General features: G+C 38.3%; 2 protein-coding genes across 2 annotated transcripts; both read right to left on the reverse strand.

Annotated features, from left to right (window-relative positions):
• Positions 1-19: 19 nt before the first annotated feature.
• Positions 20-4,080, reverse strand: LOC117546724 (ferritin, heavy subunit). The gene is made up of 5 exons (XM_034217074.1): positions 3,765-4,080; positions 2,348-2,453; positions 1,233-1,379; positions 815-940; positions 20-500 (listed from the first exon to the last, which is right to left on the reverse strand). The coding sequence occupies exons 2-5, from the start codon at positions 2,447-2,449 to the stop codon at positions 342-344; spliced, it is 534 nt and encodes a 177-aa protein (XP_034072965.1). The 5' UTR covers positions 2,450-2,453; positions 3,765-4,080; the 3' UTR covers positions 20-341.
• Positions 4,081-16,424: 12,344 nt separating this feature from the next.
• On the reverse strand, positions 16,425-18,712 carry rplp2l (ribosomal protein, large P2, like). The gene is made up of 5 exons (XM_034218192.1): positions 18,604-18,712; positions 17,435-17,558; positions 17,285-17,333; positions 16,885-16,980; positions 16,425-16,542 (listed from the first exon to the last, which is right to left on the reverse strand). The coding sequence occupies exons 2-5, from the start codon at positions 17,555-17,557 to the stop codon at positions 16,469-16,471; spliced, it is 342 nt and encodes a 113-aa protein (XP_034074083.1). The 5' UTR covers position 17,558; positions 18,604-18,712; the 3' UTR covers positions 16,425-16,468.
• Between the last annotated feature and the right edge of the window lie 409 nt (positions 18,713-19,121).

A 19,121-nucleotide genomic window follows, 5' to 3' on the forward strand; every position in this document is an offset into this window, starting at 1 on the left:
AATGTAAACACGAGACAAATCAGAATCCAGAGGGTTCGTTTTATTTGGTTTGATTGACAGCTGCTTGCAAAAACACAGAAAATACAAAGTGAAGATGCAGGTTTAGCCGACAGCAGAGAGTGCAAGAAACAAGGCGGGCTTTGTGTGGAACAGCTCACAGCTCTGGGAACAGGTGATATGTGAAGTTACTGTAATATGGAGGGAATGGCAAAAATGAAACAAGTAATATAAGAGGTTTCAACGACTGGCCAGTAGCATGCAGATGGCTTCATATTTGGAAAAACAGTTGAAAGCAAGATACATATATATAAGGAAAGCTGCCAAATGTAATCTGGAGGGATTTAGGCGCTCTCTTTGCCCAGGGTGTGTTTGTCGAACAGATACTCGGCCAGGCCGTTCTGAGGAGCCCCCATGCGGCGCAGGTTGGTCACCCAGTCTCCCAGCTCCTTGATGGACTTCACCTGCTCGTCCAGGTAGTGTGTCTCGATGAAATCACACAGCTGAAAGAGAGAGGGATATCAAATTAGAGCTGAAAAACGTAATTATTTAGAGTGAAAAAAAAAAGCACTTTAATATACCCATGTGGTTCGTATTCAAGTACAACGTAAGCAAAGGTTACACAGGAGTTGAATTGACCATTTTACTAAGGATATTATTATGACGTTGAAACTATCAGTGATGTTTTTGTAACAGTTTCAGTTGTATTGCTCCAGGGTACAGTTGCCTTTAAACACCTCAGCCATCCTGGGTACAACGCTAATATATATAGCAGTCAAGGTGCTTTGCAAACATAAAGGCACAATTGAATACTCACATGTGGGTCATTATGATCAGAGCAGAGCTTGTGCAAGTCCAGCAGAGACTGATTCACGTTCTTCTCGAGCTGCAGGGCACATTCAAGGGCCTCCACTCCGCTGCCCCACTCATCCCTGTCTGGCTTCTGCAACACAGCAGGTCAGGGAAACAGAGAGACACTTATTAATGAGAGCCCTCTAAACGCTTCAGAGTCGGTTTAACGTTTAACTAGTGGCGTTTGTGTGTCACTGAAAGATAAGCGGCTGAGCACACTCACACCCTTTATATCTTTTTGACCTTACGTTACCCTCCCAACATGTGCTGTGATCGCCCAGAGCGGGAAATATCACAACCAGTGTTTCAGTAAAAAAAAAAAAAACACAAAAAAAAGGATTTACTTGCAACAGAAACACATACAAACAATAATGAGCTCATACCTTGACATCCTGGAGGAAGATCCTCCCCCCCCTCTGGTTCTGCAGTTTCATCAGCTTCTCAGCATGCTCGCGCTCCTCCTCAGACTGCTGACGGAAGAACTTGCTAAAGTTGTTCAATGCCTGGTCATCCCGGTCGAAGAAGTATCCCTGTAAGGAGAAAATACCAGAATGTTGGTAATCAAGAATCAAAAGCACAAATCCCTAGCTGCCATGACAAGAGCTAACGGCTAACTCTTGCTGTGCAGGCAGAGTTGAATATGCTTCAAATCCGTTATAAAAGAAAGGAGGATTTCAACAGTAGCTCCTTTGACCCAGTATAATTGTGGAAATAAATCTGTTCATGGATGTTTCAGTCCTATCTCGAATGACGTTCGTCTTAAGATACAATGCTCCTAAACACTGTTTTGTTTCATTAAATACACAACTACTATTAATAATATTTGATAAAATGTTCATGATCATTTGTTTTAATCAGTGAGCCATTGATTATTGCTAAAACGATGCAAGCTCATAAACACATGGCAAAGAACCATCTCAACTACACATTTATTCAACATACACAGGATAAAGCCTTTCTGAAAAGTAGTGGACAATGTTTAACATTTTAAAATTGTACATATATTAAAAGGTATAAAAATCCCTTTTTATAAACAACAGAGTGGGATGGACATGCTGTGCTTAGAGAGAAGCATGTTTTCTAAGGTCAGGCGCTGCACCCTGTGCCCATCTCTGTACATAATCTCAAAAAGGAACTTCAACCTTTGTTTTATTACTCAGTCACAGATCATTGATTCACAGCAGTTCAAACTAACACCTAAAAGCTCGCTGCCATGATCTAAACATCATTTTGTTCATGAAATGGCTGCTTTGAGGGCGGCTTTTATTTACCACGACAGTTGGCTGCCTGACTATCTTCACACAACATTTAAGCACACCCAGCTCAGCGGTTATATAACCACCATATTGAAAGGAATCAGAATCACTTTTTGAGAATAAATAACTAGTATAAGCAGTTACCCTTATGCAACCGTCACCCTGGGTTTTCCACTTATCTTTGTCCACACATCTGCTCTCTAATGCCTGAACACTTTTTGTAACCACCAATGAACTCTCACCATGGACATGTAGACATAGGAGGCATACAGCTCCAGGTTGATCTGCCTGTTGATGGCCGCCTCGCAGTCCTGGTGGAAGTTCTGTCTCACTTGGGAACTCATGGTACTGAAACAGAAAACTAAATCCTTACTAGACAAACAAACATGACTCCAAATTACACAACTCATATGTGGGTGTCAAACTGCATGTTGGATACAATTATATAGAAATGGTATTCCTTATTGACATGTGGTTGGAGCTTCTCAAATGTGAGGCTTTGATGAATTACTCTGTTTAATGATGTTGTAATAATAAGTCACACAAAGAAATGTAGTGCTTTGTATTTGCATGTTTAATTGAATTGGTTGATGATAAATGTCTGAGTGTGGGTTGCTGTGAAACAACACTCCGCACTGCAGAAATAGACACTGAGGCCCAATCCACACTGTTTTTACTAAACAGAGGTATGATCCTAAGTAAAACAAATATGAGGTTGTTAACATCGCAATTTATCAGTGGATGTTTGCTGGTACAAAACTTGGAAACCGCGTGTTTCCTGACGGACACACACAGCGTTGAGTCAGCACCGATGCACACTCGCTGTTTGAGGGCTTGATAGCACACTCCCCCTCCCCCCTCGTTGGTTTGTAACAGCACATGTGGCGGACCCTCCGCGCGAATGCACAAAGGGAGGGGTAGTGTAGTTTGTCAATCGATGGGCCCTACCTTCATCAGAGGTATAATCTAAATGTTACATCACTATCACGAGGTTTGGCACAAACCGATTTTGTTATACAAGGCAGATCTTCTCTGTTACAAGATTTTTAAAGATTATATTGGCCAGCTTTAACTAGGGCTTGGCAATATAATATAATGATGTATTGTGACAAGTAATTGTGTCAGATGTTAGTGCTATTTTACGTCTCAAGACTGCGTTACAGTAAAGTGATGCATTTTTCTGAATTTACCAGATTGTTCTATAGTCAAATATGTCAATAAATTCACATAAATTCTGCTGCTAATTATTTCTCAAAATTCTCATTGTGTAAATTGTTTGCAAAAGCATCAATGGACAGCCATTCCATATCTAGGCATTTGATCACGACAATAATTGGTTTTATTTTACCCAGCCCTGGCTTCAACACAAGGTTACAATTTCGTCAAACAACGCATAAGAGCACGAACTAGGAACATGTTGAAGTTGTTACGGTCTAAATATACAACAAATCAGTGTTTATTGGGCGGATGTAGTGTGTTATGCCGGAAGAGATGACGCAGGCCCCGTTAGCTCTCCCTCCGAGTGCTAACAGGGGCCACACCGAGATAAACAACCGCAGCAGTAACCTTACTCCTCCAATCTGCTAACAAACATGACGTGAAAACCGTCGACGACAAACAAATACACACTGATAAAAAAACATTAAAATGAATTCTTACCAAGTCTCAGTGTCAGGTCTTCGTGGGAAGATGTCGAGAAGCGCGTTAGCAAAACAAACAGTTAGCTAGCTTAACGTGTTCGGTATAAAGTAAGATTGATAGCTGAGGTTTTGCGTTAATTAAATTAAATTAGATGTGGTCGATGATGGTCTGGGTGATCAAAAGGATTGTAGGGTGTCGAAGACAGCTGAAAGGTTGCCGTTCAAGCACTGTTGAAGCAGGTAACCTTCACTGTCCGCTAACGAGAGGACCGACTGATAACTAGACGGTGGACTGGTTCTTATTATACATCCATGGGTGGGGAGCGTAACGTCACTGCCTGGAAAAGGGAGGGGCTGCACCACCAACGGCTCCTCCCTTCCGTTTAAGTCCCGCCCTTCTACTTCCGCCCCATGGGACCTTATTTCGGGAAAATTATGTATTGAATTCAATGGGGAGAGAAAGATTATCTTTCGATCCCGTTTGAATTGTGCCACGAATTACGCATATGATGTTAAAAAATCATTTATGAGGCTGGGAAAAGGAGTCTTTTTTATTATGGTCCTTGGTCTTGGAATGATTCAATCACACCTCAAACTGACGGCACTTGTCTCAATAGCATGTTTTAAATTGAAGTTGTCTGAAGTCCTTACCACCAGCTGCTCTTGCAGTAATAAGTAGTGCACCTTTCTTACTGTCCTAATGTGCACAATGTAGTGACTGCTTTTTCGTCTTTTGTTTTCTTAGTTATGTTCTCTGTATTTTATATGTTTGTGTTATGTGTAACGTTGCTGCCTTCTTGGCCAGGTCAGCATTGAAAATGAGATTGTATCTCAATGCTTTTATCTGGTTAAATAAAAAATAAACAAATGTCCATGTCAAAAAAGTCACAGTTTGTCGTAAAACTGTTGAAATATAAGACTATGAAAAATACACAACTAGAAAGATTACAAATCCCAGATGTCATAATTGTTTTCCTCCACTAAATATAAGATGTCTAAGATAAGATCACTTTAACAATATGCCTGTGTGCTTTGTACCAGGTTGTAATCACCAGCAATGGGTCTTGCTCGTTCTTTCGCTTCACGTCTGATGAAAGGACCAGCTGTGGCTGGCTGGATCAAGTTAGCTACCTAGCTAGTAGCAAGTACGTTAGTTAGCATTACAGCCTTCTTAGCCTTGTCATTTTTAATAGCCTTAACATTAAGTTGAAGAGTTTTGAAGACTTTGAAGAGTAGGCCTACTGTCACACCGGTAAGAAGATCATTCTATAATACACCGTTTAAGCCCGGATGCCCCCGAGGGAGACATGCTAACGTACATTAGCATTCATGCTATCTGCACAAATAGTTAACATTGAACATTAAAAAGATCAGGCAGTTCAGGGAGAATCGAAGGAAGGCAGGCAGGCAGCTTTGCATGACATTCTTCTGGACGTGTTTTATTGTTTAGCAAGACAGTAGTGACGGCCAACTTGGTGACGTGTGTTGATGCAACCCACTCTCATGGCATTTCGTGTTCACCAACACGATTTTTAATCTATTGATTCATGTTCACCAACACGATTTCCCCCTTTTTTTCGTGTTGCACAGCACGATTTTAAAAGCAATATATTTCTACTGGTAATGTGTTTCGTGCCTGCAGCACGTCTTTTTCTCCGGTCGGGTCGTGGAAGACTGGAAGCTGTGTGGTTCATAAAAACATGTTCTTACTCAATATCAAGCCACAATTATTGCTTTTATTTGAAATTGTATAATTTCGGACTTTTGTTGCCGTCTGTGAGGAAAATAAATGGGGCTCAGAGCCTCAGAATACTGAACTCTGTATTTTTTAAATCTTTTTTTCCTTCTAATTTGTTATTCTTTTCAAAATAACACACTGTTATTTACTCACCAATAACACACAATTATCCTTGCTTTTATTTATTGGTTTAATTCCATAATCGCTGGCTTTTTTGGCTTCCGTCAGGAAATGAATTTCAAAATAAAAATAACCGGAAACAGACGTAGGCATTTCGAGCGATTACCCAAGATCCTCAGCTATGGTTTAAGCTCGCTGATTGGATGTTTTAGCCGCAATGCATGCTGGGATTTGCTGTTTATATGATATGAAATCCGGAAAACATTTTAAAAGAATAAAAGAATACTTAATTCCGAGTGCTCTTGCTTTTCTCTTTGAAATTCATCACATAACGGCATTGTAATACACGGTTCGGCTGCATTACATATTACAGATCTGCCGTAGTTCTTTATTTATAGAGCCCTGATGAGAAGACCTTTGGAAAAACTGGAAGAAATGCCGCCGAAACTGAATACTTGACGTGGATCATAAATATATCAACAATTAAACAACATCTTCAATTTCTCTTCACACAATATGTCTCCTTGCAGTATCAACACTAATTCGGCTGACTTTTACATTTGATCTAATTCATAGATAGGTTATATTTACACCATAACGGTGCACAGCTGATATAAAAGGACTTGTAGTTTTTAAAGATATTACTGATTTTCTTTGAATATAAGAATGTAAATACTGAGTCTGAAATAGTATAGCAATATGCTGTAAAATTATGTGAAAGCATGAATAAAACTACACATATTCAGATGTTATACATACATAAGTGTCCTACACTAATAATAAAAAGTTATTATGGCTGTGTGTACCTTGTGTGCACCGCCTAGTGGTTAAAGCACGTTATTGAATTATTGTTTTTATGTGTTATATTTGATTAAAAAAATATTAAGAGTACATACTTTCATAGGGGGAAAGTAGAAGGTCTGTGATAGAAAAATAGAATATAAAAAATCAAGAAGATACTATAAGTGATCTCTACAATAAAACAGTTTAGTGCAGGATGTACAAAGATATTAATAGGAGGAGGTGCAAAACAGAAAAACGAATGAACCTTTATTTAAACATTAAATAATACTTTAGATTAAGGTCTTCTTTTAAATAAGAAAACAACTTTGGGGGTATCTATCTACATCTATCTATCTATCTTTCCTGCTATGTTAACTATGTTGAAGCACTTATTTTAACTGATATTATACATATGAATTATACTCCTATGTATGTAGATAGTATAAGAAATATGCAGAATATTAGTTTAATGGTGGAGGTATACACACATATTGATAGATGTCTTGTAATGCGCTGTTGAGGAACCTGTGACCCAAGATTTTCATTCATTGCATACACTGTAGTTGTGTATATGATATGTCAATAAACCTTTGAAAATCTTGAAATCTTGAAAGGGATGTGCAAAATAGCCATAATATACAGTCTTTAATTAACTATTAGTAGAGAATAACGAGTAATGAATATACTTTATTACTCGTTTCCATTCATGTCAATTGCAGATAAATGTTTAGTCTTCTCAAGCACCAACTATCAAATATGTCGCCTGATTGTTGGCACTTGACAATCACCTTACCTGAATTTTACTCAGGTGTAACTAAAGTCTGATTTAAGGGTTGTTTATATTTCACATCATTAATCAGAATCTGCAGTAACTCAAATAAGTGTAGAAGAGTAAAAATACCAGGTTAACCTCTGAATTGTAGTGGAGTAAAAATACCAGAGTAACAATGAGCTGTCATGTGGGTATATATTAATGCTGCGCATTATGGACACAAGCGATTTTCACCCATTTATTAATTATATGTTTTACATTTGATAACACCAATGTGTTTAATACTGGCAACTTCTAATTGTGGGATAAATGAAAACGTTCAGTAGAGACGTCCCATAGAACATTTTGCGAAACACAATAGCCAGCATGTGTAGTTCTGGGGGGGCGTTCGATTCCAGTTTTGGATAGTCTGGCGTGGTTTCGTTCCATTTCACACAGCTGTTTGACGCTCTGCGTAACCTTGGCACACTGCCATTCCAACATCCAATCCCAGAGCTTGAAGATGAATCACGGGGACTGTAGTCCTAAACGATAGCTGGGGATTATGGGTCGTTTAGTGTCTTCGGCCATCCTAAACTCCTAGAGGCCTACATCTGTTTCCGGTTATTTTTATTTTGAAATTCAGTTCCTGACGGACGCCAAAAAATCCCGAGATTATGGAATTAAACCAATAGATAAAAGCAAGGATAATTGTGTGTTATTGGTGAGTAAATAACAGTGTGTTATTTTGAACAAATTAGAAGGGAAAAAAAGATTTAAAAAATACAGAGTTCAGTATTCTGAGGCTCTGAGCCCCATTTATTTTCCTCACAGATGGCAACAAAAGTCCAAAATTATACGATTTAAAATAAAAGCAATAATTGTGGCTTGATATTGAGTAAGAACATGTTTTTATGAACCACACAGCTTCCGGTCTTCCACGACCCGACCGGAGAAAAAGACGTGCTGCAGGCACGAAACACATTACCAGTAGAAATACATTGCTTTTAAAATCGTGCTGTGCAACACGAAAAAAAAGGGGGAAATCGTGTTGGTGAACACGAATCAATAGATTAAAAATTGTGTTGGTGAACACGAAATGCCATGAGACTGGGTTGGTTGTTGTGCGAGACCAGAGATGTAGTTCATTGAGCGGTTTCACGCAAAAAAAGTCTTACTTCACAGTTTTATGGCAACATTTTTTTTTTAACTTGCAAAATTATCTTTTAAATTGACAAACATAATTTGTGTAATTCGTGGCACAATTCAAACGGGGTCGAAAGATAAAGTTTCTCTCGCCATTGACTTCAAGGTCCCATGGAGGTCCACCGGAAAGGGAGGGACTTCGCCTCTCTATATATATATGAGGCCCAATCCTAAAGCAACTGCTCCTGTATCAGATGCACTATTTGATGCCACCAATTGAGACAGTAAACATAGAAAGTATTTCAAATAGACCATCTTTTTATTATTTAACTGGAATACATTTACATTTGAAATTATATACACAACATTTTTTCACAAATTACAGACCTTCAAATTGCCATTTTAAGTCAACTTTTCTCTGCACACTTACTCAAGAACATTAAAAAACAACTATATGAGTACAGAGACATTACCCTATCTGAATTGATTGAAGAATGAAAGTCCACATCAATATAAGCAGTTCAACAACATTATGTACGACCAGCTACTTCATCAAATGTCTCGGCTGTAGAGCCTCAGACAGGTCTTTCAGCTCCTCAAGTGCATCCATCATCATTCCCAGGTTTTTAACAAAAGCAACTGACGTCAGCTTTGCTGCTAGCCCCTCATACACGCATCTGTCATTTGAGGAACGGTTCACATCTACACTTGCCGATGTGAGGTGATGATAGAGTGCAGCATACATTGTCCAAACAGCGTAACTTACTGTCCTAAAAGATGAAGCCACCCACCTTATCCCGAGGACGCGACCAATCTTCCTCAAGCATACACCTACTTCAGAGACTGCAGCATAAGCTCTTAAGTTCTTTGGTGACTGATGATAGAGACATTATAACTTGTCAATAAAAGCTGTGAAGTGGTTGGTTTCGGTGCAGTGCTTGACTGCATCTGACACAGACAACTCCAACCTATGGTTTTAGACAATGCCAGCCTATGAGGCCTGGGTACTTACTTCTCAGTTTTGTGTAGATGTCATTCTTTCTGCCTACCATTACGGAGGCTCCATCTGAGCAGAATCCCACCAGACATTCTTTCAGAAAAGCATCATCAAGACCATATTTCTGTAGACAGTTCAGTAGTTTACTAATGATTCCATATGCGGTTGTACTCTCTAGCTCGAGAAGATCTAGGAAGAAGGTCACTGGCTCTGAGCTATCAACTGACGTTCTTAGGTACACAATAAGACAAGACTTCTTGCTTAATGATGTGCTTTCATCCACAAGAACAGTTAGCTTTGGTCGGGTCACTTTGATACTTGCCAATAGGGCTTCCCTCATTTATTTTGATATAAAATGTACAATGTCTGTACATGTAACATTTGAGTGCAGTACGCGGCCAACATTTACACCATTTATCATTTGTAGTTCTATTAGTCCAGGATGGCCGGTTATTTTTTGCAATGTAGTATGCTGTTCTAAAGACATTATGGGTGGAAGCCAACATTTATTTTTTAGAAAGCTTGATTTTCAAGCTTCTTCATTTTGTCTTTTTACTATGTCCTGTGCTAATTTGTGACTCTGTGAGACACTATGTTAATTTATTTTCTTTCTCAAATATTTCATTTGCTTGTCATTGCTGTTGCCATATGGGCCTACTCTACAGTTCTGCCATTCAGTAGAGAACGAGTACCTCTGTTTCCCTGTTCTCATTGCCCCAAGGGATCCCGTTTCCCTGCATGATTTGCATCCTATTTTTTTATTTCCAACTATTAGAAATTGATATTTCTGTGTAAAATATTCAAATTGACCTTGATTCCAGCAGTCAGGCAAGTTGTCAGCCTTCCCTACACTGCTTCCCTGCTCTGCTCCTCTGTCCTCCTCAGGCTGCTCTGCTCTCATCAAACTGCTCTGCTCCTCTGTCCTCCTCAGGCTGCTCTGCTCTCCTCTCCTCAGGCTGCCCTGCTCCTCTGTCCTCCTCAAACTGCCTGCTCCTCTGTCCTCCTCAGACTGCTCTGCTCTCCTCAGCCTGCTCTACTCCTCTCCTCAAGTTCCTCCACTCCCTTCCCTTTTTTACGCTGCTCTGATCCTCTCTTTTACAAGCTGCCCTGCTCGCTCATCACCTGCCTTGTTCTGCTCAACTCTGCATTTAAATGTAGCATAATGAACAAAGGAACTTACTGGTGAATAAATAAAATATACAAATGGCTTTGACACGCCTAGCTAAGCAGCAGTGATGTCTTGCATACCTTTTGAAGAAGTCTGTAAGTTTCCTCCTTTTTGCTTCACTCATTTCTGCATCATGCCTCACTTTAACCTCTGAAACTTTCAAAGGGAAAGGAAATAAATATATGAATATCTCAACTTTATGCACACACATACATAGCATCAGGATGGGGCCAGTTATTTCATGAGAGGGGCACAAAGAAGCGGGTTGAATTGACAAAGACAGTATATATAAAGTAATTTTGTAAAATAAACATATAATACAGTAATTGGTATTTGTTTTTGTAAAGGTATTTGTTTTGGTAATTTGAAGTTACAGTCCTGTGTTTCAGTAGTTTTTTTCATTTAGAGTATTTTTTTTAGTAACTTTAAGAGACAATTTAATTAAAACACACAAACGGTATTTGCTTTTATAAGGTAATGAACAGTTTAATCTCCACTGTACATCCGGGTCTTTGATTTGATATAGTTCCAATAAATCATAATATTGTAACCTTTTTTTTGGAGGGGAGCCACAGGGGGGTCCCTGGCCTGTTTTCCCCCCCTAGAACTGCCCCTGCATAGCATGGTTTAGGAAACGGGCGCTCTGCACTGAGGAGCCACAGCAGAGTCCCGCGGGAGGTGCTGCAGTGTAGCTCACGATCGGAGCAGAGACACACGTACGTTCACGCCGACAAACTATAGCTGGTCGCAGAGATCTGCTATTCTAAAATAAATTCAACATATATCGACCACTGGCTAGTGTCTTTCTCTTAGTTTAAGAAACGCTTGATTTGATCAAAAGTGAGTCAAACAAAAACGTTTTTTAACTTAATGGTAGTCAAACGTAAAAGCAGAATATCAGAGCAATTCATGTTAAGATACGTGTCAGCTTATTACCTATTTTTCTCCACACTTTTTCCCGGATTCACTCTGCTGGCTGTCTGTGTGACTGACGGAAGAGACTGTGTGGTCGCTGATCAGCAAAGTAGATTTGAAGAAAATAAAGAAAGGGGAACCCCACGAAAAATCGTCACGTCATCTTATTTATGTTCCCTACTGCTAGAAAGAGTGTTTTATTGATTTTTCGAATTATTAAGAACCTTAAACATATAGAAAGAGAAGTTTTAACATGTATATCTTTTTTGTGTAAACATAATATAGGCATGCTGCATACATTGTTAAAAATATGGGAGGGTGATGACGTCAGAGCATTTTCCTATGTGCCGGGGCTTAGCTCCAGACAGCTCGGGCCCAATTTAACCCCTTACACAAGACAAAAAATCGTTATGACATCATAAAGTGACCACAATCTGATCAGCTAACTTTCAGACAGGTTTGTATATAAATGGATCAGGACAGAAAGAGAGTGAATCTTTTTTCCTAAACTTTCAGAGGGGACACATGTTTATGTATAAAATACATGAACAAGTGAAATTCCTGCTATCAAAATGTTACTCAAGAAAAAGTACAGAAGTATTAGCATCAAATTGTACTTAAAGTACCAGTACTCGTTAAGCAGATTGGCCCTTTTTAGAATAATATATATGATGTGTTTTGATTCTAAATATTGATGCATTAAAGTGTAATCAAAGCTGGTAAAGATGCAGCTTATTTTAGTTACTTTACTGCAGGGTAGCTTGTGAATTTACTCCAGGTGTAACTAAAGTCTTATTTAAGTCTTGATTATATTTCACATCATAACTCCAAATCTGCAATGTAACTAAAGGTATTAAATAAATGTAGTGCTGTAAAAGTATACGAATAAAAGAGTACAAAGAAGCAACAAAATTGAAATACTAAAGTAAAGTACCTCAAAATGTAATGTACTTAGTTACCTTACACCACTGGAGAATATATTCACTAAACTACAACTGGATGTGGCTCGAGTGTACTTTGTTCATCTACTTTGCCCCATTTACGTTCTACTGCATATAATTATCCACTGAATTATATTACATTTACAAAACATAGTAACCCTTAATGTGTTAGGTTACAACAAATGTTTAACCTAATCATTTTAATGTTGCACAACAATGTGTTTGCATGTTTTCTAATTGTTGAAGCTGTATTGCTGCATTGTCTGTTGCTGTACTTGAATTAATTAATTACTTAAAAAGCTGTTGTTTCAAATAATAAAGCAACACAGTAAAGCTTTGAATTCTTATAGCTTATGATTGAGAATAGATAAAAGATCACTTAAAAAAATCCAAATATAGTTTATATCAAAGCAGAGGACTAACAAAGACCCTCTATCATCATACTTTAAATGAACATGACATAGAGCCACCTGACTCAGCTTTGAACACATGACATGACTCAGGACTTTTGAAACCTTAAAAAGTATGTGATTAAGTAACAGACATTTAGTCACATACCAGGATATGACTAATTGTCTTATTGGGCCACACAGTGTCAGTTGACAAAGTTCATGGTGAAACATGTTCAACAGTTGAAGATTATAAACCTGAATAAATGTACGTCTTCCCGGTTCACAGGTCTTCTGTGGCAGTTGTGTGAGCTGATGAATTGTTACTATCTTTGGAAAACACCTATAAACTAAAACATTTGGTTTCAGTGATGCGCAGACAAAGTGGCGAGCTACATAATAATAAATAAATAAAATATATAGTAAACTGGAGCAAAAATATTTAAAGGTTCCCTATTATACTGTTTTTCATCAATATATTATAGGTCTCAGATATATACAAACGTGTCTCTGAAGTGTTTGGCTCAAAATACCAAACAGATCATGCATTGTAGCATCCCATAATCCCCTCTGTTTCAGCCCTGTTTCAAAAGTGCTGATTCTCTGTCTGTTACTTTAGATGAAAATAAGGAGCCACTCCGGACGCCCTTTTCGAGATATTTGGTTAAAAATAACACAATGTTGCTCTAGGACAGGGGTGTCAAACTCTTTTCTGTGGCCCCACAAGAGCTTGCAAAGAATATTATGTTTATTATACAGTTACATGATGATTTACAGAAGCACGTTGCCCATAAACTATCTCACAATGCATCTCAAATTAGACTAAATATGCATTTCTTAGAATGTGCCCTTTTCTCAGAATTTGATTTTGTTTTCAAAATGTTACTTTCTTTTTAAATGTCACTTCTTCTTTTTTTATTTGGACCTTTTTTCCAGAATTTGGCTTTTCTTTTTAAATCATTTTGTGACATTCTCACTGAAGAGACTTATTTGCCCCAGACTTCTGCGTTTAATTATGAAGTTATTACCCTATCTGATAATAATCCAATGCAGAGGCAATAATGTAATATAATACATTATTTTATATATATTTTTATATAGCCTTAAAGTTACAACCGGCCAAATCTGATCAGCTAATTTTCAGACAGGTTTTTATATAAATGGATCAGGACAAAAAGTGAGCAAATATTTTTTCCTGAAACTTTCAGAATCTCTTTACACAGAGGGGACACATGTATGTATAAAATACATCAAACAGTAGATTTTGCATAATAGGTGACCTTTAAGTATGAAAAGGTCCCATGTCATGCTTTTCTGGTTATTACCCGTCCCCTTGTGTGTTATGAAGGTTTTTATGCCTGTAAATGGTCTGCAGTCTGAGTCAAAAACCCTCAAAGTACACCCTGTAGCGAGTAAAACTCTAACACAGAAAATACCTGTCTATGCTGCCAGGGCCGGCTCTAGACAATTTGCTGCCCTAGGCGAGATTTTAGCTGGCGCCCTAGCCAGAGAATCGTACAATAGAAAAGATAAAGATCAATAGAGTATCCAAGGAATACATAATAGAATGCGGGGTGGACGTCACATCCTCTAGGGGGGTTCGGGGGTATGCCCCCCCGGGAAGAAATGTTTGAACATTTTAAAGTGAAATGCTTCAATCTGGTGCACTTTGAGCAGAATTACTACTAGATCTAGGGATACAACTCTAAACACCCATATGAAAAAGATCGGTTTACATTGTATTAATCAAATAAGTATGTGAACATTAGGGGTCGACCGATTATCGGGGCCAATATTCCGCATTTGACCGATTATCGGTATCGGCCTTTTTTTTAATCAAATTGCCGATAAAACTTTGGCTATGATGCGGCCGTTTCTCTGGCTGCAGTCACCACTCTGTGTACACAAGCAATGTCCTGCCCACAGCGCTATCTGATAGGCTATTACTGAAGTGTCAATCAATAATGAAGATTTTCCGGGCGGAAGCCAGCCAGAGGCGGGACCTTCTCAGATTACAGGCAGGTGCGAAAGAACGCAGACACAGACAGGGGCTGCGAGTGGAGCCTCGCAGTTTTTCAGGTTGATATGTGAAGCTCATTAGCTAGCCAACATGTATCTAGCAAATCTTTAGCAAAATATTAGAAGTGAGGCTACTAGACTAACGTTAGGTCTACTGTAATAGCCTCACTTTTAATAGTTTGGAAAACATTAGCTAGCACTAGTGTTTTGCAGTTGCTAGCAGTTTATTGGGATTTTATGAGATAGACAGGCATTGTTTTGATATAATAAATTAAGCATTGTTAGTTAAGCATGTGAGCCTGCAGCCCCACTTCTTGTCTCTCTCTCTAACTCATTGCAGATGGCTGCACTAAAGAAAAGGGCACAGAGAGGAAACCAGTTGAAAGATGTTTAAAAGTTCATTAAACATAATATATGCTTAAATGCATTTCAAAGAAGTTGTGTTGGAGTTTGTGTTATTCTACATGTTGACTTGATTTTCTGATTTTACTACAAATATATATTGGTTCCAAATATCGGTTAGGCCTATCAGTCTCCTTGATTACTAATAATCGGTATCGGCCTTGAAAAAGCCATATCGGTCGATCCATAGTGAACATAACCGATCATAGCCAATACAAATAAATGTAACTTATTTTAGTTGTTCTTTCATATCTTATTTGACCTATTGACATTTATTTATTTGTGCATATTTTTTAATCTCTCCAGTTTAAAACGATATTTTTGGGTTACTGTCCTATAGTGTATGGAATGATTTCTAACCGGTTTATCCCAATAATTATAAAGGAGTGCCTTGGAAATATGTGTTTACATAAATTGTGATCAAACCGTTTGAGATAACTTAGACTAAAGTGAACTATCTAAACACTCAGTCCTTTACCTCACTGAGCCTCTCAGTCTGACTGGAGAGGACTCTCCCTCCACATTGTTGTAGAAACATCTTCTAATATCCGTTAGAGCATCTAGCACCAGATTCTAATAACAGCGCCGGTACGCCCTTCTCTCTATCTCCCTCGCACTTTGGCTGTGAGCTGCAGGCGCCAGATAAGCCAACATCCCCCATTTTCATCACTTACAGCGCCCATCGTACTGGGCAAATGAAAAGTGTAACCGGGATGAAAAGGGTGTTACATTTACTTAATTATGAATAGCGTTACATCAAGGCCGAAAATTAGGATGAGCACTAACGATCAAAAATGTTTTTCTACCAGCGCAGCGCCTCCCCAGATCTGGCGCACTAGGCGAGTAAATAGGGGAGGTTTATCCTTGCTTTTCATAAATTGCTAAAAAATTAACCTTTCATTTCAGTGAGTGGTTTATTGATTTGATGCCATTTTGTATTGAGTCTTCATATTTGCACCTATTCATATCTATACATGTTGCAGAGTGTAATAAATCCATTTGTAGAGTTTATATCAGTATGACACTTGTCATGACTTGCCACTTGATGAACTCAACGCAAAGTAGGAATGACTTGGTTCAGGTCACCTGTGCCTTCAACCACAGCAGTAAATAATGCAGGCATTTGCAGTGCCAGCCTGCATTAGGGATTAATGTCTTTGACCATGTATAATTGAAAATGTTTTTAACACAGATATCACTTACTCCTGTGGATGGTTCAACATACAACAATGCCACCTGCTGCTTACTAGGCTCCATTGCATCAGAAACAATTAATAAAGACATGATGCAATGGAAAGACATTGAAATAGTTTTGGGTGTTTTTTACAAATGTTTATTCATATTTGCAAAAGGTTTAGTCGAACAGGCCGAATCCCATGTCGTCATCGGACGCCTCAGACTCGTCTTTCTTCTCTTCCTTCTCCTCAGCTGCAAAACACAAAACGTATTATTTCCTATTTAAATCACCCATGCATATTTAACACACAGCTAAGCTCATTAGATCGCCATGTTAGTTATTGCAATCAGACCTTTATGTCAAATACCGGGTTTACTAGACATTGTTGAATTGATGTAAAGTCACATTACTGCTAAAAACCCCATAATTTGTTACAAACTAAGAATATCTATAACAAATATATATCAAGATATGTGAAATCGAATTCTGGGAAAATCATGTTTACTGACTCCTTCGGCAGCATGTTATCAGATTAACACACAAGGTGAGTGTCACTGCTGTTGACAAACAAGGTGCTAAACTGCAACACTCACCTGCAGGGGCAGCAGCTCCAGCTGAGCTAGTAGCCACAGCAGAGCTGGCAACGGCTACAGCACCGCCTGATGGCACGCTGGCCAGTTTACCGTAACCTGAGGAGACACGAGTTGGCAGACATGAAGCACGAGATAACATTGACACCCAGCAGCAAGAAACAAGATAGTGAGACATAGCATGTTGTCATTAGAAATAATCTGGCAAATGTATTATTCGTTATACTGACAGCATTAATAGTCTTGCCCCACTACAAAATTGGAACATTATGAATCTGTGATATAGTTTAAGCTACAGAGTATCATCATCACACCCTACCAAATGTATAGTAAGCTCATTACGCTTTCTGATTAGTTTATCACAATTATTTAATACAGGGCACAAACAAAGACAAACACTGACCTGTGGCGATCACCTCCTCCACATTCTTGCCTGTGAGCTCAGACACAACCTGTTGGAAAACACATGTGTGAATATCACCAGGGTTATTTCTTGCCACAGGTATACCTGCTGCCATACCATCAGACACATCATTCAGAGCATTAGTTTTACCTTGTCCAGGCGTGTGTCGTCGGCCTCAATGCCAACACTCTCAAGGATCTTCTTGAGGTCAGCAGCACCGGGGTTGGCATTGCCACCGAGGGAGGAGAGCAGGTATGCAGCTACGTAACGCATTCTGCAAAAAACAAAGATATTTTCAGACTTCATTCAAAAAGATGTGTAAGAATATGGCCACTGTCCTACATTAAAATTATACACATATTTTCTAAATAATTAAAAACATGAAACATAATGCAAGTTGTACTGTATATTTACTGTACCTAAATGAATAGATACTTGGAAAAGCAAGACACATAGCAATGGTCTGTACAATACACATCATTTTTAGGTAGATTAGATTGATTCAGCCTTGATTGTCATCAGCTGCAGACGTTTCTGTCGATTTTTCATCGTTTACTTAGAGATCAATTACACTAACGAAATCATGTCACAATGTCTTGCAGCCATCCCATGTTTCACATCTTAAACGACTTATGTAAATATTTAATTCTGGCAAATAAGCCGAGACTATACTTTATTTCTTAATAACTAAAATGTGATATTTAATATTTTTCTGTCTAAAATATAGAAGCATACAGGGAGTTGTAATTTGCATATTTGTGAAACTTAATTGCAATTTTAACAGAAGGCAATACTGTCAAACAGCATGCCTGGGTTACCATTCATATGTATATGGAAAAGCTATTGCTCATTAAGTTCACAAGATAATAGTTTAACGTTTTTAAGATTAGAGTTTACATTTGTATGTCAATTATATATATATATATATATATATTGCTGATTATCTGGCGATATAAGCAGAAGACCGGACACCGCATCTGAAACACATCTAGGTCTTTGAGTTAACGGAAACAAATCCGTTTAACAATGCATTTTGGATATCTTTGTAGTGGAAATGAGCTTAATTTAGTAGGATTAGCATTTAAAATGTGAGAAAACGTGTTTTAACACTCATGTGGTGGCGAGTTCTTCAGACCCGTTGTCAAAAGCTAATTTAGCCGCCACGGACGATGCGTTGATGAAAATGTTGTATTATTGCTAAAATATAGCTCGTTTAGGTTTTTGAACAACCAGGATTGTACGTTTATACATTTATAGAGATATCATGCGTGTTTTTTACGGTGAAAAATACTTTTTTAAAGTATAAAAAAGACACTCACTTGAGCTAGACGGCGAACGCGTGTTCACTTCGAGGTTAGCACGGGCAGAAAGGAAGTTACGTCACTTGATGAAGACGGAAGTAACCTCGCTTCTTCTTCACGTTTAATAAAAGACAGAACAGGTTTGTCGCCACCTGTTGTTCCGGGGAGTCGAATCAGCTTTCCAACAAATGGGAAGAAATGCTGTACTATATAGTGTATAATTATCCTGCCAACACTTTTGTATCAACATTAGTGGTTTTGTAAAATGAAGTAGAAACAAAAAACATTGATTTTATGAATGCATCAGAAAGTGAGGCCTTTTTGACACTGTGTGTTTTGACAATCCTCCACTCAGTCTGGGGGCCATGGATTAGGCTTTATATCTCACAATGAAAACAGACAGAAACAGAAAGTTCAGCAGAATGTTACATTATTTTATTTCAGATAATATATTATAACTTATATGTCTATTCAAAACATATTTTGTCCCTATGGTATTAATGGGGCATGTGTATGGAAGAGGATTAGGGCCACAT

This window comes from Gymnodraco acuticeps, unplaced genomic scaffold (assembly GCF_902827175.1).
Source record: "Gymnodraco acuticeps unplaced genomic scaffold, fGymAcu1.1, whole genome shotgun sequence".
NCBI lineage: Eukaryota > Metazoa > Chordata > Actinopteri > Perciformes > Bathydraconidae > Gymnodraco > Gymnodraco acuticeps.